This window comes from Elgaria multicarinata, chromosome 9, assembly GCF_023053635.1.
Source record: "Elgaria multicarinata webbii isolate HBS135686 ecotype San Diego chromosome 9, rElgMul1.1.pri, whole genome shotgun sequence".
NCBI lineage: Eukaryota > Metazoa > Chordata > Lepidosauria > Squamata > Anguidae > Elgaria > Elgaria multicarinata.
The window spans coordinates 84,838,624-84,861,456 of NC_086179.1; the positions used below are offsets into that span (position 1 = coordinate 84,838,624).

General features: G+C 39.3%; 1 protein-coding gene across 4 annotated transcripts in view; it reads right to left on the reverse strand.

The window, feature by feature from the left end:
* Positions 1 to 414: 414 nt before the first annotated feature.
* PPFIBP1 (PPFIA binding protein 1) overlaps positions 415 to 22,833 on the reverse strand; it is a 133,344-nt gene continuing 110,925 nt past the window's right edge. For all 4 annotated transcript variants that reach the window (XM_063134247.1, XM_063134244.1, XM_063134245.1 and 1 more), the window contains 11 exons: positions 18,327 to 18,468; positions 17,111 to 17,239; positions 15,325 to 15,475; positions 12,755 to 12,866; positions 11,931 to 12,019; positions 9,391 to 9,513; positions 7,439 to 7,564; positions 6,890 to 7,078; positions 5,772 to 5,951; positions 4,371 to 4,436; positions 415 to 2,853 (listed from right to left, as the gene is read on the reverse strand). In XM_063134247.1, coding sequence (XP_062990317.1) covers positions 2,767 to 2,853; positions 4,371 to 4,436; positions 5,772 to 5,951; positions 6,890 to 7,078; positions 7,439 to 7,564; positions 9,391 to 9,513; positions 11,931 to 12,019; positions 12,755 to 12,866; positions 15,325 to 15,475; positions 17,111 to 17,239; positions 18,327 to 18,468 — 1,394 coding nt within the window. In that variant the 3' untranslated portion in view covers positions 415 to 2,766. The remainder of the gene's footprint in view (positions 2,854 to 4,370; positions 4,437 to 5,771; positions 5,952 to 6,889; positions 7,079 to 7,438; positions 7,565 to 9,390; positions 9,514 to 11,930; positions 12,020 to 12,754; positions 12,867 to 15,324; positions 15,476 to 17,110; positions 17,240 to 18,326; positions 18,469 to 22,833) is intronic.

The window sequence follows — 22,833 nt, forward strand, 5'->3', positions numbered from 1 at the left end:
CTCCGCCAGCAAAAAAAAAAAAAAAAATCAGTGTCAGTTCCACATGGGTATCCTGTTGCATATTTGCTGAGCCAATGAAATTGAAAAGTTGTACATAGAAGCTGGACTGGAGCGAACATTTTAGGAAGTTCTCTCCATAAAAGTTCTAAAGGCTGATCTTTAAAGAGAGAAAGATTTATTGAAAATCATGTATACATGTTTTTGCAAAAAAAATAAAAGCCTAGAAACATTTCATTTCTTTTTTCTCAATAGGTATTTATTTATTTATTTATTTAATATGGCAATACAGATAAGTTTATGCTGCTCTCTTTGTACATATGCAACCCAATAAAATACCATAATGATATTTCATCTGCACACAATTATGTTAACAACTTGGTTTAATCGTGAGTGTTTTATATTACTCTTTTCTTCCCCCAATCCCACAGAAATAAGAGTAAGAAGTATTATTCCAACCAGCAAAATGATGACCAAATTTGAGCCAATTTTCAAATACATCACAATTAAAAAATGATGAGAAGTGTAATGAGGTTCATATGTGCAACATTCTGAATAGGTACAAAGAAACTCTTTCCACTGTTGTTTGATTCTACAAATACGTGTGTATTTGCAATTAGTGCTTACCAGAACACCAAAGGCAGCTTCTAGGTGGCAGATGACATATCTTTACCTAATATATGCACTAGTATTATTTTTTACCAAGTGACCTTATGGGGTTTGATGGTAGGTGGGTTTTTTTTAAACAGGCCCAGAAAGTGAACTCCTTAATTAATAAATACATTTATTCACCGTTAATGACAAAGTAGTAATTCTATCACAAATGCTATCTGCATTCATTCAAACTAGCTCAGATACCAGATGAAATGAAGTGGTCATGAAGACATCTGCAGAATTAACTATCAATAGACAGTACTGAATATACTGTACTGGTGAAGCTCTTATGGTTAGGTTTCCTAAAGATACAGATATCAATACTTGATAGAAAACACAATACAATGCATTGTATCACTATTTTGACAAACTGTAAATAAATGTGTGAGAAGCAGCACATTTAAGGACAAGCATCAGTTTAAGAAGTCAGTCCAGGGGCCAATTTATATGTGCAAATATATCACATAGTAGAGAATTCCATTTCAGACTACAGATGATGGATCAAATGTTTGAATATTTACCCATATTTTTCTTTTTAAAAAACTCATTGCAAGCAGAAAGTTAGCATGTTAGGAAGAAGAACCATCTGGCAAATGAGCTCTTTATGGACAGAGAGACTTATATAGAGGAACATTGAAATAATTTCCCACCAGCAGTCTGAAATGGTACCCACCCAAGAAATTTATGTGAATGAATAGATTGGCTCTGAGTTGAAAATCACTACTAATAGTACCTGAGCACATGCCAAAAGCCCAACCTAACACTCCTGCAAAAGCCCTTGTTTGGGTCCAAAATGTTTGAAGTACTGAAACAGGTATCTACAGTTGAACCAATTCCTTTCAAACCGTACATTAAGAAATGTCGGCAATATCCTTTTATGCAAGTAGTAAATAGTTGTAAGTATTTCAGGACTGGGAAGAGAAAGACACAAGTCAAATATATTCTCTTGAAAGCTTGACCATTTTTTTCACTGGCTAATCTGAATTTTACAAGTTTGATAGTTTAAAAAAAGTCAATACATGTTGTACTTTATAAAAATCAAGTATAAATATCAGTCAGTACATTACATTATGGTCAACCGTACTTAGAAGGCAAGACTCCATATCTTAATTTAATACTGCAAAATAAAGTGACTTGGCTAATATTCCTTTCTGTATAAATTTAAAGAACCCTCCCATTGCAGAATATGCGAGGGAACAAATCTTCTGCTCACAAAGTCACAGGTTGTTTTTCAGTCTCAAAATAACATTTTCAATGTCACATCTGCAATGACAAAATTTTAAAATGTTATTAAAATCCATTTTAAAGCTGGAAAACGGACAGCTCAGAGATGCTTTAATGTTGCAAAAGAGAACCACAATTTTCAATATCTTCATTCCTAATGTAAGAATGCAGGCATCACTTAAGGGGGTGGGGAGGTGCAAGCCATTTAAAAGGTCAGTCTGACTTCTCCAGTAACCAGCTGGTTTTCAAACTGGAATCTCTCTTTTTTTTAAAAAAAAAAAAATGTCATCACCTTAATATCACAATATAAAACTTCTCATTTGTATGTACTCAATACATTTTTCTTTTCTTTTCTTTTTTTAATAAAAATTGTATAAAAAATAAGACAAACAGGATTTCAATTTTGGGGATTATGTGGTTGGTTATTTACTTTTGAGAAGTTCATTCAAATAGGAACGTAGGAATTCCAGATTTCGTTTCTTTCCTGTTGATATATCTACAATGCATGCTAATTCCAGAGGTCTGCGATTGAGTATTTTTCCTTTTGTATTATTTGGAAAAAAGAGAGAGAAATATACAGATATATGTTATGGCACACCTTCGTGCAGGAACATTATGGCAGTAGATTCATATTAAAAATGATACTTTGAAATATGTCACAAATTTCAACACTAGGGAGAAAAATGCACATTTCCCTCACTCGTGTCTGTTTTTCTCCTCCACTGTATGGCAACTTTAGAATAGGTACCTTTTCTCCTCATTAATCCCCCTGAAAAATATCACTTCTTACAAACGGAAGCAAAAGCAACCCTATGATGCCCAGTCTCCATCACATACAACAGCGGCACTCCAAGCAGCATCAAGAAACCTAAGTGTCCAACGCCGATTCTGTCACACATTCGAATCCTCGTCCGTTATACTTGCGCTAGGAGAACGTGTAGCAAAGTCTTTGAACATTTCATCTTCTTTTAACATGTGCTGGAAATAAAAGAAGTGGAAGAATTGGAACAGTTCCTGAAACCCCTCCCTCCTGCTACCAACTGTAACTGCTGAACTTTCCAACTAAGATTGTAGTGCCTGAGTTTGCTTTCCTTTCCCCCCTCCTCCTCCTCCCTCCCAATCCCCTTTCCTTTCCTGTCATGTCTTTTAGATTGTAAGCCTGTGGGCAGGGACTGTCAAGAAATACTTTTGTAAGCCGCCGTGAGAGCCTTTTTTGGCTGAATGGCGGCATAAAAATCCTTAAATAAATAAAATAAATAAACATGCATAGTGGAAGGCAAACAAGGTGCTGCCATGCTCCCAATACTGCACATGAATGGTAAAGCACATACTTTGCATGCAGACAGTCCCAGGTCACTAGAGGCAGAAGATCCCAGGAAGAAGGGATGCTGCCAATGAGAGTAGACCCAGTGGCCTAGATGGATCAACATTTTGACTCAATTTAAGGCAGTTTCATTTGTTCAAACTCAGTTCAGTGGTAGAGCACATCCTTTGCATGGAGAAGGTCCCAGGTTCAATTCTAATTGAAAGGTACTGGGTAACAAGGATGTGAAAGTCTGTGCCAGAGGTGTGAAAGACCACTAGCACTCAGAGTTAGACAACACTGGACTAAGGCCCTTTCTACACCTAAGGTGTATCCCAGGAAAATGGAGGGATCGTCCCTGCCTGCTCCCGGGATCCCCTGTGTGTCATTTGGATGCCCAGGGACAATCCGGGGAAAAAAGGCAAGTGTAGAAACAGCCTTTATGGACCAGTGATCTGAATCTGTAAGAGGCAACTTCATGAAGGAGCTGAAAAGTGTGTTAGAAAGCATAAGCGACCTCAAAGGCAACCGTTTTTCAGGATATTCTTGGAGAAAGTTATCATTCTTCTATTGGTTTAGATTTGTAGCAAATATTTGCCCGGCCAATGCCTAATTTGCAAAAGGATAAATACCCAGAGGGCATGGGTTCAAATAACAACTGAACTGTGGATTCAGTGGTGGTTTCGGGTGGGACACAATCTCTGAAGACTGCTACAGATACTATCCAGAAGCATTAAAAAAACCAAAAACATTGAGAAGTACAGGCGTTTCTGGCTAACATCTGAAGCTTTCCTTGGCCTTGACTGTTCCTCCCTTAAATGAGAGGGACATGTACGTATGTAGCTCAAGGAGCTACTACGACGGATAAGATAAGGAAATGGATAATCAGAAGCATAAGGCTTAGGGTGTGTGATATATGCCTGAACAAGTAAATAGGTTACTAAACAGTATTAAATGGTATTGCTTGGGCTTCGAGTAGGAACCTTGTGGATTTTTAATCTAATATCTTTTAGATAATGTTGTAGTTTTACAGTCTATTTTTTATGACAGTTTAATGTTATCTTGCACTGCTTTCGGGACAGGGAAGGACAAATGTCAAAAAGCTTAATACATTATTTGCATTGGGCATGCACTCTGTTCAATAGGTACATTAATAATCACACCTAGTGAAGATTAATTCTTAAGGGCTTACAGTTAAGTTGTTGATGCCTTCAGAAAATGCCCCTATTTGCCTCACGGTACCTTCTGAATCTTCCATCTACAAAAAAGAAGAAGAGAGAGTTATGAAATAATTCAACTATCACTGTAAATCCACAAATACTTCATGAAACTATATTAACAAATACAGATACTACACTGGAAGCATTTCTTGGGCTATAATAAAACCTTATTTTATTAAGGTTTTATCCTGGTTGTGCTTTTTATACTGTATTTTGTATTTGTGTTTTTAGATGGTTGGTTGTTTTATTATGGTTTTAATTTTTGTGAACCGCCCAGAGAGCTTCGGCTATTGGGCGGTATAAAAATGTAATAAATAAATAAATAAATAAACAACGAGTTTCTGGTTGGCATGACTGGTGTTCCTGTTAAATCCCTGATTAATTAAAGACACGTTAAATGCTTTGTTGTAGCCTTGAACACTACCAGTAAATTGAGGCTACCAGATAAGTGTCATAGGCCCTTTCTACACCTAAGGATTATCCCAGGAAAATGGAAGGATTGTCCCTGCCTGCTCCCGGGATCCCCTGTGTGTCATTTGGACATACAGGGATGATCCCAGGGAAAAAGGCAGGTGTAGAAATGGCTATAGAGTCTACACCATTAAGCACCAGTCTTGATGGTAGCTCAGTTGTGTTAGCCAACTACACAGTCACTGCCCCTATTTGAGAGACCAGAGAGGTAAATAGAAGCTTCTGGCCCTGCCCTTTTGGTCTGACATCACTGCTCAGATGTCAGGTAAACAGAACTCAACAGATGTAACTGCAGTGAACCCATCTAAGAAGCCAGAGACACCATGTAGCAGGACCAATGATGTCTGTGGCCAGCTCAAAGAGCAATTCTGAATATTCCACAAAAACCTATTCAGAAGCAAACATTGATAAGGCAAGAGAGACCGTCCACAAGAGAGAGTATCTGCCCAACAACGTCCCTTATCGGCTTAAAGGGGGAAAGAGATGGGGGCTGAAGAATTGAAACTACTATTATGGGTATAGAAAGGATAAGTCTGGAATGCCATGATTTAGCAAGACAGTCTATCATAGGCAGCTGTAGCAAATTAATGTGAGTGGGGAAATGCTACAAACATTGAAGACGGGAGCTTGAGGAACTAGTTGGGTGGGGGGAAAGGGTCATGTTAGAGAATGAGCTGACAAGTATTGTGTTGTGGCTAGGAAGTTGGACTAGATCTGTGAAAGACCTGGGTACAAATCCCTGTTCAATCATGAAGCTGATTGAAAAATGCAAATTGAGAAATGTGTGTGCATGGGGAGGGAGAGAGAGAGAGAGAGAGAGCATATATAAAATATGCATGTAGATACACATGCTATTTTTTCAACTTAACGCTAAAAAAAACTGCAATCGCAATGATTATTACCTGCTCCAGTCTGTCCAGATCATCATCATCATACAGTCTGATATCTAAACCTGGCTTATACCCTTTCTTTGATCCAATTCCTGATGCCTGTCCCAACTCCATCGGGCACACATACTCTTCACCATCATCCTGCTTCTTCTTCCTTAAATTTCCAAAATTACTAAAAGCAAGTTTCTTTGGCTGAAAAAGACAAACAGAATAAACTTTTAAGTAGTCAGCAAGCCCACAATGTATTCTCTTTATGGCATATATAAAACCATGTCAGATAGGCAGATGAAAGCACCAAAGATTACGATTTTCTCAAATAAATATTCACTCAAAAAGCTGGCTGATAAAACAAAGTAAAATTGGCAAATAAACCAGGACGTAGGAGAAAACCTAGCGTATCGTGTTAATTAAAAGGATCCATATTTGTCAAGTCAGGCTTGTAAATACCCACTTGCCCAATTGCCTGTGTTGAGTCATTATTGCCTCTGGGTGACCAGCCAAGAAAGTTTCCTGGAAGACATAGCTGTTGTTTTCTTTTCAGGCCAACGATATGCCATGAATAACTAGGAAATCTATGCATTAGCGGATGGGCTGCCTTTTCTTTTTTTAAAAAATGGTCCAGTCACCTTTGCATACTTCACTGCATCTTTCTGTTTTGCAGGGTAAAGCTTAAAATGATCAGAAATTAGTTGACACACAACCTAGCAAATATCACCGTGGCAGATACTTTTAAAATGTATTTGCAGATACTGTTATAGTTCATTTCAAGGCTTTGGGCAGAGAGGTAAGCCTTTATCCAAGCACTATAAAACATAGTGTGTATGCATGAATAACTTGTACTGAAACAGAGCACTCAGGAAAAATGTAAGACACAAAATCTCATTAATGATGCATTGTCCTGGAGAGATTTGCACAAGATTTATTACCTTCAATCGTTGATCACCTTTCTTCTAGAAAATCAGGGAAATTAACCAGAAACTAAATCAAACTGGCACTAAATCAAACTTTATCACTCAACAGATTTTCGATTACCCTCTTATAAGACTAAAAATGAAACAGCACTCTGGGTGACCATAAAAGCATATCAAAGCCTGGGGTAGGCAAGAATGTGCCCAAAACTTTGACAATACCTTCACTTTGGCTGTCGCTGTTAAAAGGACATAATCTGGAGATTCCATAGCTTCACGCTTTTGCTGCTGGGCCTCTTGACCAATTAGCAAATTAAAATGGGTTGCCAAGTGCCGCCTCAGCAGCGTTTTGTTTGGTGGGATGTTAAGCAGCTGCGCCAGGGTCTCGACGTTGAAACGAGGTTCCAAAACCTGCAGAGAGAAAAAAAGACTTCAGAACGCAAATCAGCCTTACATTTCTATTATCTCTAGATTGAGTGACTTCTCACATTCTTCCAAAGACCTGAACCATTATTAAGTTACAAAAAGCAAGAACACTGTTATATTTACAAAATAACTTCAATGGAATTCCTGTGACTTCTAGAGAGTGACATCCTGGAACAAATACAAAATCTATGTCGTTACACTAAGGCAGGATTTACCCTACTGAAGTGCACCCATGACACCCTCCATATACCGTTTTCAAACCGTGTTCAAAGCGTTATATCCTGGTTTGGTGTAGATCTGGCCTAGGACGATCTGATAAGGAAAAATAAAGCACAACACTCTTACCATGAGTCCACCATGAACGCCACTTCCCCTCAAATTAGGAGCATATTCCGCAAGGTCAACAGAACGCAGCCATTCCATCACCCGATGATTGGTCCACTGCGAAACCTCGGATGGTGTGATGTTATTCTACCAATAAGAACCACATTTAACTCAGACATAACGTGCTACTTTGTGACCACAGTTAATTTTTTTATCTCTGCAGTGAATTCAGCCCCAATATTTCTTATTATAAGTGACCTCAAAGGACACCATTTCAGAGCCAAGCAACCAGATCAGCAGATTCATATGATCCAATCTTAAATTGTGTCAGTTCAGATAACTCCCATTTGGAGGGGGTAGGGTGAATATTTGAAGCCCTCGCATGTTAAAAAAATATCTGCACATAAAACCCAATACACAAAATAAAATGGCATAGATTAGCTGAATCTTTCAACTCCTCCAGCAACCATATTCACCATGTTAGACTACTGATCATGTAGCTTGGCTCCAGTTTTACCAAACACAGCACAAGAGTAGGAGTTCTATCCTTCAAGTGCCCTCATACATACTCATTTGAAACTAAATTTAATAAATTCAGGTATGGCTCTTAATCACAATCAAAATGTTTTTGTCCAAACCCTATTTTTGCTTTTGCAACCAAAATCAGAGGGTTATAAAGATGAAAAGGGTCAGACAGATGCAGTTGTTGGATTGCATTGGTTTAGCCTGTATTCACTATGGTTAAGTCTCAACTTGTGTTGGCCTGATATAAATGCAATATGGTATTCAATAAAGCTGCTATGTAACACATTCTTCTGTGATGAGATTAAGGTGAAACCACAATTCATATCTTTGTTTATTCATTCAACTTCCACAGTTCTCCACCTCCAAACCAAACACGGTAATCTTTGACCAGCTTAGTATTTGGGAGAGCCACCTTTACAAAAAGTAAATAAGTAAAACAAAATAAATGAGAAAGACAAGCAATTCCAGTTTTCAAAATTCACCCATTTTCTTCGTCCATCTTTCAATAACAAGAAAATGACGCTTTCAGAATGGTCTTGTGGAAGTGGAGAAGACCAGAGGGCAGGACTAGAACTACTAGATAGAAATGGTAAGGAAGCAGAATTCCTTTTAATTTTACGAGAAACTTAAAGATTAGGAGAAACTTCCTAATGGTAAGAGCTGCTCAAGGTGCTTGAGGATTCCTGTAGTAAATAGAGGGTTGTCCTCTAAGGTCTTTTCCAGCTCTAAAATTCAATTATTCTTTGTCAATATTACTGGAGACTGGAAGTAGCCATCATTTCTTTGAATGGTCTCCCATATTAAAAATTAAATCTCTGGACACACAGGAAACTAGCACAGAATGGCAGGCTTAAATATCCATTAGCACAGAAATGCAAGTTTTCTATAAGCAGGGTCCCCTGGCGCTGAAAACCACTCCAATTTGCTATTCAAGAGGCAGCTGGACAGCCATCGGTCAAGGATGCTTTAGGGTGGATTCCTGCATTGAGCAGGGGGTTGGACTTGATGGCCGTGTAGGCCCCTTCCAACTCTACTATTCTATGATTCCCCACCTTCATTCTCAAGCGTTACAGTCCAAGAAGGTCCGCATCACATGATAGTTAGATCTAACGTTGCAATCATTCACAGAAATACTAGTGTTGAGCAAATAATTTGCAGAAAGTCAGAACACAAACTGGGATACATTCAGTGTTTTAGTTTCACTGGCTTAGACATGGAGAAGAAAGTGGTAACACAGTTTCAGAGGTTTCAAATAGAATAAGGAAATGAATCCACATGAAGTTGACCGTCAGTGATAGATGTACGGCCTGGCAAGTAAAAGAAGGGATCAAGATTCATAAGTTAGGGCAATATATCCTACAAAAGAAAATGAAATACAGACTAGCATCATGTGTCATTACATTCATTGCATTGAATCAATATCCCATCTAAGTATTAGATGTATTTACCTCATCTGAAGGTCTTCTGCGCAGACAGTTGGGTTCAAAGTTATTTATTCTTAGGACTTGAATAGCACGTTTGATACTAAGATGGTGGAGGACACTCACGACTTTCAAAGAGAGTAAATCATCCTGAAAACGCGGATGAGAAAAAGATAGAGATGGACGAATGGGACCAAGAGCAAAGTCATGAGAAGCCTGGAGGATACTGAACGAGGTAGTTGTGTTAGTCTCCGGCACCTTGTCTTGTGGTGCCTTAAAGATTAAAGGTATTACAACTACGGATTCTGAAAGATTTTATTCAGTCCACATTTTTAAGTGGACAAATAGATTCGGACTTCCCAAACTAATAGGCAAATTGGAAACCAGATATCCATCAGTGTGTTTTTTTCCACTTTTCCAACTTTTGAAATATAGTTCTGGGTTCAAAGCTGTACAAAAATACATGTAAAGTATGTAGTTTACAATAAAATGCTTACCAAAATGTATATTTGACAAAGTATTTAAATGTGGGTTTTTGTGCATTTGCTAATTTTAAAAATTCAGATTGATGAAGAAACAGGATGGGACTAGACATATGAATTAACATGTGAGAAACAGACAGGGACTGGAATTATTCTTCTGTCCACCTCTAGTTGCAGCATAGGCTTTCATGGGCTAGAATCTGTTTTATCGGATGCATAGAATGTGTCTCCATTCTCATGCTACAACTCAACATGCAGCCACATGTGTGGGTGGATAATTCCCTGTGCTTTACTTCTAGTGTCTGGGATATCTACTTATGGGACTGGATCAAGGCTCTGCCTTCCGCAAGAGGAAGGGACCTTCCGTGATGGGGAATGCTCTGCTCACGGAAGGTCCCTCTGTCCAATTTTTTAGCATTCCCCCTTCCCCACGTCATGCCTCATCCCATTCAGCAGGATCTACCAAATCTTATTGGCACATCACTTTAATACTGTAAATTTCACCTGTTGCATGTGTGCCTTTTCCTGTTGGGTCTGTCATAGTTCTTTTCAATAACAACAAACATCAGTAAACCTGCTCAGCATTTCCTGACACAGAAGATCCCTTCCTCTTGCGGAAGGTAGATCCAGACACTAGAAGTGAAGAGCAGGGAATTACCCATCAACATACGGTGGACACAGCTCAGTGATGGGAGAACACAGCTCAGTGATGGGAAAACATGCTTTATATGCAGAAGGTTCCAGGTTCAATTACTGGCTCTACAGTTAAAAGGATCAGGTAATAGATGATGGCAAAGACTCTGACGAACTGCTGCCAATCAAGGTAGACAGTGCTGGCCTAGGTAGACCAATGGTCTTTACTGGTCCAGACCCAAGACCCACCTTGGACTCCCAATTTGCAACATGGGACCCACTTTCACAATTTCAAAATTGCCCAACATGGCGGCAACAGCTTTGCCATGACCCATCTGGACTGATCTCACAGCCAACTTTTGGCTCGTGACCCACCAGTTGGAAGACCACTGAGGCAGACCAAAGGCTCCTAACAAAAACTAGCCAGCAGCACAGAGAATGCACATACTATCCAGAAACATTTTAAAGACAGGGTGTCATTTAACACCCTTTCAAGCTACAAGAAATATTCTTTCACAACATATTACTGGTTATGAGTTATAAACAGACCCATTAACCATACTTGTGTGTGATTTGAAAGGAAAGCTTGAAATGTGTCATCTTGAATTTATTATAAACCTTCTGTGTGCCACTAGGATTAACTTGACAGCAAACCGGGAGAAGGCTGCTTCTCCTAAACTTAAAGGCTGTTTGGAAAGCATCTGGCAAACAGCTAAACTGATGAATCTGACAAACTATGAAAGGGTCATACAAGGACACCAACCAGATAATACGTTTGTGGTGCACTGGGCATAGTTTACTCAATACTGGGATAAGAAAATCAATAATGTAAAAAAAAAATGTTCTTTTCTATTTGTTTTAAAAATTACTTGTTTGTGGCATGATGATTATTTTGTTCTATGCGTATTTAGACAGAAAAGTGTCCTGCCACACCTAGCATACCTCCAGCCATCTTTGCTCTGTGTAAAACATACATCGAATTGCACCCTAAGAGACTGTTCTCTACACACCCACCATTATTGATGTGCAATTATTATTCATACACTGCCAATATCATGTGTGGTACTGTACGTAAGGGAGGAAATCACACAGATACCTGCCCAATCAGCATGCAATCCAAAATTTGATGGTGAGGAGAGAAAGGAGGGTGGGAGAGAAAGGATGGGAGAGACAAGGGTAAGAAGGGATTAATGTGAGCAAATGCGGATACTTGTGCTCAGATGTTGCTGTAGTTGAGAACGGATTGTATTAGGCAAGACATTCATGGGAAAAGTGGGATTTGAAGAAAAAGAATGGATAGAAGTGGCACCACACAGATATTCTTGGAGAGAGTTCCAGATATAAAGGACAGCATGGAGGACAGCAAGAGAACTTTGGATAGTCAAGGTGGAGGTAGAGGTCAAGGCATAGTATTCTGAATGACAAACGTGGTGGGAAAACACTTTTGCTTACAATAGTCATATAATGGAGCATTCGACCATCCACTTTTCCTTCATCAAATTGTGTCTTATACTGGGGCAGTCCAATGTCATCCAACCATCCTGGAGATAAAAAAAAGATGCTAGTGACTACGCTTGAACCCCAAATCATCAGCACAGCAGCTTCCCACATATATGCAGGTACAAATGACAAATTGTGAGTGACAAAGGTGTTTAATATTGTGAGTGAGAGACTGTATGTGTATGTATGCATACACATGGTGGATATATGAAGCAGAACCCAGTGCATGAAGCAGAATTCTGTGCTTCCATTAGTAATCCATTAGTATTCATGCAAAGACAATGATCTCTAGATCATGAATATGTGTTTCATATCTAGCACGGTAGTGAATAACAATTCACAATGGGGAGTAAAATACAAAATTCAGCTAAGAATTTCACATTTTGTTTATTTTATTTATTATGTAACAGGCAGACAGTATTATGTTGAATGGACCAAAATCTGATGCTCTAAAAGCTGGTGGTTCAGACGCAATATTTTATGTGCAAGGCAAGCAAGCAAGTCATGAGAGATGACTTCCATAAATTCAATACTCATAGGTTTTCTTGAAATGGCCAAACTTTTTTTTTGTATCAGAGACTACTGTCAATCCTACCTATAGACTAATAAAACATGCATGATCTCTATGTGAGCTCCAATGTGCACGTAGGGCACATACATGGGGAATATATATGTATCCCCCAAGTGCATGGGAGATACATAGATAGACAGATAGATAGATATGAACTCCTCATTGGATCAGGGTGATGTGGGAAAATCGAAGAAGGGGGATTTACTTGTAACCCAGTTGTAATCCAGTTTCCCATGGTTGTTCTCTTCTTCTGACCCTAATGCCTGAAGCGCAAGCTGAAGTTTTTTGCGATGCAGCGGATGCTTTATTCCAAGTTCCTACATATGGGACATAAAACATGTTCTTTTTAAGATACTTATATTTTCTGTGGAAGACTTAACAATTAAAGAAAATAAGAGTGCATATAATGGGCAACTTTGTTAAAATTTATATTATAGTTATCTATTTATTTGTATTTTTGCCATTGGTGTACTATAGATGGCTTTAATGCATTGAAGGAAATGTCCAACCAATATTGAATTTTCGTGAAGTAAAAAATATTAAAGGAGATGTACACCCATATAACATTTTTAAAGTAAAAAATAAATATTGCCATTCAACATGATCAAAAGCTTTTAATACATTTAAGAAAGCCACAATTGATTCTGTTTTGGATACTTTTCACTAGTGAATAATAGACAAGGCTCTCCTAGTACTGTCTACTTAAAGTGCAATATTATACGCATCCACTCAGATGTAAGCCTCAGCATCTTCAATGGGACTTTCTCCCAGGAGATTTTTATCATTTTGATTTAAAAGCAAAATTGGCCCATACGCGTTTAGTGAATTAGGGTCTTTTTCAAGTTTATTAATTAAGTCCACTGTTGTCTTATTCCGTGGGTTGCATCCAAACTTAGTGATGCCTTGACTAGATCCACTGAAGTTAAGGAGACTTAAATCATTGTTAACCCAAATACCACTAATTTCAAGCGTTTTTAGTATGAAAATATTCAATAAACAAGAAAATATAAAATTGAATTAAAACTTCTACAATGCTTATAAAATTCTGCTCGAAGTCTTGGTATTTATTAGGTTTTAAATTTCTGACTGTATCTTACATTTCTTCTTTTGTTATTGGAGCATTTAATATCATTTTGTCTGCTAAAAACATGGATGGTAAACTATAATCTTTTGAAAAAATGTGCTACATGAGCACTAGAAGGATTGCCTAATTTATATAAGCATGCAAAAAACATACACATTTGTTTATAAGATCTTCCTTTATGTTAATTTATTTGTGTGTGTGTCACAAACTATTATTTGTGGAATCAATCTCTTCTTTTGCACTTTTGTGACATAACATGCTAATAATTGATCCCTTTTATTGCTTTTCACAAAATGTACGGATGGAGGATTCCCTTTCCCAAGCATTGCCACCACCTATGAGGAAACCATTTCTTCACTGGGCTTTCTTATTTATAGCAAATGCTTATATTTCAGGTCCTAATGAACTCTCTGCCACTATAACTCAAAGTTCTACAAGCCGACCCTTTTACACAGCCACCAATTATGTTACAATACTTTAAAACCTCCTAGTAGCTTGGCATAAGAGGCTTAGGTGTGAGATGGATACCAACATTAAAGACAAGATGAACTATTAACTAAGTAATTTATTAAAGGGATATTTTGTACATAAGGGATTAGTAATATTTATTTGGGCAGTTTTCAAAAGAATGCGTAGTGACAATTCTTAAGGACTCAAGAGACACTGTTGGTTCTACAACCCTCTTTACAGATTTTTACCTCAGGCCAAATTCCCTAAACCCCCACCTCAGCCAAATACACTTACAACCAGGTCCAGCTTCTAGGCACATCTTCCTCTGACACTAAAGCTCCTCCCATTGTATTTCTGGCTGCCTGGACACGTTATCCTGCCTGCTTGTATAACCTTCCTCTGGCAAGATCTTAGGGCAGCCACCTGCTTCCTACCCCTGATCCTTACCAGTCATGTATAGTTATCACTTCTTATACTTCTCATTCACATTTCACAGCAGTATGGTCTTATGTCAGTTCTTTTGAAGATACTAATATTTTAAAGGTAAAAGCATTTACTAAAACCAAACAACACAAAACAACCTAGAATAGCCTTCCCCAACCAGGTGCCCTCCTGATATTTTGGACTTCAACTCCCATCATGGCCAATGGTCAAGAAGACTGGAAGTTGTAGTACAAAACATTGAGAGGGTGCAGGTTAAGGGAAGACTGACCTAGGGCTCATCTACACCAAGCAGGATATTGCACTCTGAAAGCGGTATAAAAGTGGTATTTAAAAGGCAGGAGCCACACTACTGCTTTATAGCGGTATGGAAGTGCACTGACAACTGTTAGGGCCCATTGACAAAGACCATATACCACTTTCATAGTGTTATATCCTGCTTGGTGAAGATGTGTCCTGGGCCCCAACAGTTGTCAGTGCACTTCAATACCACTATAAAGCAGCCGTGTGGCTCCTGCCGTTTATATACCACTTTCATAGTGGAATATCCTGCTTGGTGTAGATGAGCCCCTAGAATGTCTCCAACAAACGGAAGCCAAGAAACAGCACAGGCTAATGACAATGACACAGAGAGAGAGAGAGCTGCATACACCATGCTTTCTAACCCAAACATCATTCATTTCAAGGCACTTTGTATGGAGATGTCCAAAGTGGACTGTGGCTCAAACAGCCTTTCATCTTCACTGTCACTCAACTTGCATCTCCAATACCTGGGGCAGGTATGTCAATCCAATACTTACCTTCTCCAAATCCGTCTGAGATGCTTGTAAGAGAGTCTGACCAGAAAGTATCCAGTGTTTGCCATTACTTATGTAAGAACCCAAGCCCTGCTCCTGAAGCCAGTTGCAAACTTGTTCCTTCGTCCATTTAGCAAATGGCATATCCAAATCACTATAATTGGGGAAGAAATCAGTATTTCAAAATTGACACTTTAGAGAATTTAGAGAATGTAACTGGGACCCAACTCATTTTTTAAAATTATTATTATTATTATTATTGAAATGTAATAAATAAATAAATAAATATTATTATTATTATTATTATTATTATTATTATTATTATTAATTATTACATGTATATCCCGCCTTTTTTCCTGCAAGGAACCCAAGGCGGCATACATAATCCTCCTCCTCTCCACTTTATCCTCACAATAATAGAGCTTTGGCTATTGGGCGGTATAAAAATGTAATAAATAAATAAATAAACCCTGTGAGGTGGGGGTTGGGCTGAGAGGTTGTGACTGGCCCAAAGTCACCCAGTGGGTTTCCATGGCCAAGTGGGGACGAGAACCTGGATCTCCCGACTCCCAGTCTGACACTCTAGCCACTACACCACACTGGCTCTCATGTGTTGCCATTGCAGCATAGGAGCCACTTCCATGGAATTTCATCCTACACTGTATTGGTAACATGTATAAAAAATAAGCCATGCCTCTGAAAGTTACACCATCTGTTGCCCAGTTCTTGTTCTTACTCATGAGCCACACACTCCCTATTCTCAGTTGGTTCTGAAGTGGCAAGAGAATGGACCATGATGAATGGTAACATAGAGATCCAGCATAGTTAAGCCTCATGACACATGGTTCACCTCAGTCACACATATACATACATACATTCCAATTATATATTTGTATTGTAAAATAATGGGATTTGTCACACTATAGCTCTGCAGTTAGTGCCTTCTGACATTACGTTTTTCCAATATGGGCCTACAAACAATGTAAGTTTTAATATGGAGTACTTGTGTTGTATCCAATGATGTCTACACACCTATGGAATGGACTCCACTAGTGGAACAGATTTCCCCTCACCTCTACAGTCCCAAGGTCTCTAGTGGTGGGGACCATCTATAGCACATGTGGGGGGGGGGTTTGTCATGTAGGGATTGGAGCGGGGGGAGGAAGGGGAAGTCCACTGCACAAGCAGAAGTCAATCTGTGTGATTTTGGATGTAGACCCTTAGCAGCAGTTGGAAATTCAGCATAGAAAAAGTGAAGCTGAAGTCATAATTTATCCATAATAATCACAGAAAACATCCATTAAAAAAAAAAAGCATTATCCCACCCATATTCTTGAAAAATGCTTTAATGTTGGTCTACAGGTAGGCAAACAAGAAAGGGTAGCATATTCAATTTTTACACATACACAGTCCTTGAAATGTTACAAATGTGTTTGGGCAAAAAGTCTGGAATTTCACTCTAGATATGGCACCTCAGTCACAGAGCCAGGCATGAGGTTCTTTCATTCTGGCGGATTCAGCCCCTTAACCCACCACATTGGTTATGCATTTTAAATGTCAGAAAAAGAAAGATATACTTGCCACAAACCCAAAAAGCACAGGGAAACTTCTCTGCCTCGAAACATTTAAGAAAACTGTTTATAGCACCCTAGATTTTTTTAAAAAATCCCACTTCGTTGTTTGTCAGTAAACCACTTCATACTGTGTACAATCCAGTTTCTTCAACTACATTCATGATCATGATAGAAAAAGCAAAAAGAAGGGAAGTATTTCCCATGCCAGCTCTTACTTATTTGATTGCCCAAGATCTCTTGACCAGCCCAGTCGTGGTCCTGCGGTTGCTCTCGTTCCTCCTCTTTTGAACTCTGTCTCTGCCATGTCATCTGGATTAAACGTGGTAGACTGGCTTCTTCTGAGTCTGAGAAAAGGCCAGGATAGGGGACAGAGTAGGAGTAAGAGATGGATGGAGTATCAGAACATAAGGGCAGCTGTCCCGCATCAGACTGATAGTCCACCTAGAGGAACATCCTGTTTCACACCATGGCTAACCAGATATCAGCAAAAGCTATAGCATTATTGCTTGCATTTACAGTTTTGTTAAGAACCATCAGGTAAAAGTAGCATAGTGGAGATAGTAGTTGGAGAGTAACACTCTCTATAGCTTTCCAACTGCATTATTCTCTCACAACCATTAAAAAAAATAGCTTTAAGCGCTGGGGTCCATACTATGACTAGTTCACAAGAAAAAGAGAACTGGAGGAGTATGCACCAGAGGAGAAAAGTGCCACAGAATCACAATCTCAATCTCAATCTCTCTCTCTCTCTCTCTCTCTCTCTCACACACACACACACAGTGGTACATGTGCATTCTATGGTATCGAAGAACATTTAGGACCAACTGCAAAATTAAGCCCGTCATGTAAGCTAATGCTATTCAGCCATTAACAGCACTGGTTCACTGCGCAATCCTTAGCGGACTGGAAACCAGCTGAATTAAAACCATTGTAGCGCTCTATTAAAACCACTGTAGCGCTCTGTAGTCCAATGGAGCAGTTTGCTTCCAAACTTCAGCAACAAACTGGCAATTTGGCTTGTTTTCAACTGCCCCATGGACTACATGTGGGGTCAAAAATGGCCCCCAGACTTCTGGAAGTTGCGCCCCATTGTACCCCTTCTCTGGAACAAATTCTTCTCACTCAACTGTATCAAGATTAACTATCACTAATAGTGAATAGGATTGCCACTTATCCAGAGACTGAAGCTAGTTAGCAAATCCCAGTTAAATGGAAACCTGGTCACTGCTGCTAATGCTGTTGTATCACTTGGATATTCATGCTACGAAAGGAGCAGCTGGGACCAGGCAATTCCATGACCTATCTCTTAATCACAATTAAGACATCCCCAGCATGAAATCCACACCAATCCTCAAAGGGGAAATCTGGCCAGGCACAAACCCGAGGTAACTCAATACATTATGATGTTCAATAGAGTTATATCCTGGTTACCTTCCAAATAATTTCTTGATTCCTCTGGCTTTCTTTTTAGAGTCAGGAGAAGGTGGAGTCAGAGGCCCACCTTCTGTGCCTTTTGGTCGAGGAGGCAAGCCAGCCAGATCTAGGTGGTCTGCAGATCCTTTTTCAGACTCCGCTATTAAATAAAAGCAAACCTCAATTAATAATATAAATTTGTAGCTCTTAAATTACTTTAAGTGTCCTTTTCTGACTTGCGAAATAACCTTGGCTAAAAGCCATTTTGTTCAGGTTAAGTAGACTTGGAGGTTGTTGTGGTGGAGAACAGGAACAGGGGGTGTAAAGACCTCTCCTTCAGCTTTCAAGCCGCAGCAAAGATCTTTGTGCCCCCCATCCTCATTCTCCCCAAAGTGGTGGCAAATGAGGATGGTGGGCACAAGGTTATCTCTCTCACTCCTCTAATTCTTATACTCCGGTCCTAAATATTCTGCTTGGAAGTATGTTTCACTGATATTTCCCCAGAGTCTGCTCATTTATTACACTGTATGGAGAGCTCAGTCCACAACCCTCCCCATGTGAAGAAAGTAACAAATGAAATGGGCTGTACTGTGGAACTGGATTGCTGAATATTGGAACGTGGGACTTACTCTTATTTAAATTAATTAAGACATGGAGAAATAGGTTGAGGGCATAAAAGATAGCACCTTCTCAAGAGTCTGATGCCTGAAGCATCTGGTTCACATGGCTTCATGCCAGGGTTGGCCATAGGCCAAATTGTGTTGTGTTCATATCACACATAGGCACAGATATTGCAATTCTTGGTCTCTTGTGTTTGTATCTGGAATTCCACAAACTGTTTCTATGATATTTCTTGTTAGTATATGTTATAATGATGAAACAATGCAGCAGGCTTTTAGTACTATCTATGAAAATGAAAATAAGTGAAATGAAATGCAAAAAGATGGATGAGCATTCTAGTACAGGGGTCTTTGCCGCAGTGCCCTGCATGGCCATGGCTCAGCATGAGCGGTTCTGGCAACATGGCACATATAACGCATGCAGGTCTACTATACCTAAGGTGGGTGCACTTGCACTTCGACTGCGATCTTCAGGCATCCAAATAACGCACACAACCACAGGCAGCACAAGGGGGAGGAACGGATCCAGGACAACAAGATAAGACATATCAAAACTTAACAGTGGCAAGACAAGGGGAGAACAGTACCCCAAAAAAGGTTCATGCAAAACACACATAGCTAACATACAAATGGGTCATATTAGAATGATCAATGATTCATTTGCTCACACCAAACATTTATGTTTTTAGATCTGCATGGAGGTAATTTTGCCATATGTTCCATTTACCTGGCACTTATAAAACATAATTCAATTAAATAACTTACTAATAAACCCATACCAGCTTATGTGTGTTAGGGCTGGCCTTTATCCAATCCCTTTCCGTTATAGCTTTATATGATGCATCAAATATAGTCCTAAGGCAAATCTGTGGTTAAAACAGTGTATAGTTTATTATGAATTTCCAAAACGCAAAGCCTATCAACAATTATGCTGACAATCCCTTGTGTATCTGATAAAATGTTCTGGAATTAGTGAATGTGAGCTAATGGTTGTTGTCGACAATCATTAATGCTAACTCCAGTTGTTAATAACTTTTTCTTGCAACTGTCAACTATCTTCATATTTTGGACATTCACTGTTAACATATGCAAGACTGTTTTAAGGTGTTACAAAAAGATTCTATCACTGCATTCCTGGTAATAGTGTGCCAATTTTGTGTAGTTAGTTGTAGTGTACTAGTCAGGGGACAGACAACCACTTTTCAGATTATATTAATGGTACGTTATTTGCTATTCTTCTTCAGGCGTTTGTTCAAATACAACACAACCATCCAATGTGATCTACACCACTGCTAAATGTGGTAGACGCTTTGACCAATTTTTATGGCTTCCATTAATCACATTTGCCGTTTTCTAAATTCAAAAAGAATACCTAGCTCTAGGCAGTTATTTCTGTATTATGCAAAGCAAATTTCCACAACCAAACATGAAAGAATCTAATTAGGATACACTCTGGAAGGTGCATTTACAAGATCTGTAGGACATATTCTGGGCTTCATCTTTGGTTTGTTTGAGGCACTGGCAAAACTTGACTGGTGCATGTATAAAGAGGGGACGCCCTTGTACAGGGATGGGTAACTTATGGCCCTGCAGACATTTTGGCCTTAAACTCCCATCATCCCTCACCATTGGCTAGGCTGGCAGTTGTAGGCCAAAACATCTGAAGGCCCACAAGTTGCCCACCTGCCTTAGAACATTCCCCAGAATCTTCTGTGACTCTGTGCCGTCACCGACCCTTACACTAGGCCCATCACATAAACCCTTCTCAGGCCATGGACCACCACTTGAAAACCTGAGGGAGAGTTAAATAAAACCTTTCCCCTAGCTATGAGGGAAACAGGTTTAATATTGGATCTCTCTGAATATACGGTGGGTATAATCTGGTGTAGGTGTTTAATAAATGTTAGGCAGGTAAATAATGCCAAGTTGACACATAGCATTTGGTAGCTAACAAAATAATAATGTTTATTGATATTTAAAAGCTTTAAATAAAAATATAATACTTTCAATCTTGCCTAATCTAAACTCTCCATACACCAACCACCTCACTGTCTTCACATCAATCCTAAATCTCTAGAATCCAAACACTTCAATAAACTCTCACTCGCTCCTCAAACTCCCATACATACCTCACAAACTCCCAACACTCTCCTTATATACTCCTTTCCCCCCACTTATGATTCCCCCCATCATAAACCACACCCACTCAGTTCTAACATTCCATACTTACCAGACATACTTATCTAGACATATACAAGATACTAAATTGTGGGATAACGCCACAGACACCATTTTGGATTTCCTTAGTGGGCCCATAGCTGCTTCTCATCAGTCAAACTGATGCAGTCCGAAAAGCACCACCTGACGTATCCATCCTTCAAAAGCAACAGGACTTTTCCCATAGTGGTACTATAGCTCAGGAAAATCCTCCTAAGGGATATTCATCAGGCTCCCTCTTTGATGTCTTTTAGACAGAAACTGAAAACATTTTTGTGTAGACAGGCGTTTAAGTTTCTGCTGCTGGTTTAAACTGGATTTTTATTGGTTTGACTGCTGCTTTAAAACTACGTGGTTTTAAATTTGTACTGATAGTGATCGTATTGTATTTTTTGTTTGATATAAGTCAAAGTGTGGTGTTAAAAGATTACATATTTATTTGATTTATACCCTGCCTTTCTATAAAAAAAAAAAATGACACTGAAAACAATTTAAAATAGATTAAACCAATAAAACGCTTTTAAAAAGAAATAATATTAACAACAACGACAATAACTATGTTGCTCTAAGCCTCAGTGAAGTTACCCAGGAGCAGATTAATGTGAAGAGTCACTGAATATTTGCCTTTGTCTCAACAGATAATTTATAAAAGTATCATAACTGCTTCTCCCATACTGGACTTGGCAAACAAGATGACACTTTTACATGAGTTAAAATATACATTTCTACTCCTCCCTGTTGCCCCAAATGAATGACGGATACATTAGTAATGCAGTGATTCAGCAGAGATGTGCCATACAAATGCCATAAAAATAAAGGAGCCAAAAAAAAAAGTAAAACAGCCAAGTTCCTCTTTCCACATTACATAACAGCAAACTCAGGTTTGCCACTGGAAGGGCACTTGACAGAGAGCTGCAGCCAATCTTAACAAGCATGTGCGAATGATTTAGGCATCTGCAGGGCCATTTCCCCCAACTTCTTGAGCACACTTCATCTTTTCAAGTATATACTTAGCTAAAAATGAATGTGTCAACTCGCTCTCCAAGGTAAGCTTAAAAAGAATGCTCAAAAGCAATGGTGGAAGAGTGACCATATGAAGTTATTAAAAGTAGCAAACGAATTATACTACGGCTATCAGGTTAGCCAAAGTAGGTGAAGAAACAGTGACTGGGTTCAGACATTCTGACATAGTCAACCATTGACTATTGTGTCGTCTGGCAAGCCTTTTCCACCCAACGGTTGGTTATTTCCCCAAAATAACCAACGGAAATAATCAACGGTGTGCACTGTTGACTATCAGCACAACCGTTGCTTATTGTGTCATATGGTGGGCTCCATTGACTATTTCACATGCCTACAGAGGCACTCTTGCGCAGTGGGGTTCTACAGGCATGTGTCAGCCATCCCGAGAAGCGTGTGGTGAGCTGCTGATAGTGGCAGCCCCACGCACTTCCCGGGACATGCACATCCCATCCCTGAGTGGGGCACCAAGAACGGGGAGGGTGGGACGCAAGGATCTCTCCTATGGTTGTCAAGATGCTTGTGCCCAGCCCTCCCTGTTCTCCCTGAAGTGGTGGAGAACAGGAACAGGGGGTGTAAAGACCTCTCCTTCAGCTTTCAAGCCGCAGCAAAGATCTTTGTGCCCCCCATCCTCATTCTCCCCAAAGTGGTGGCAAATGAGGATGGTG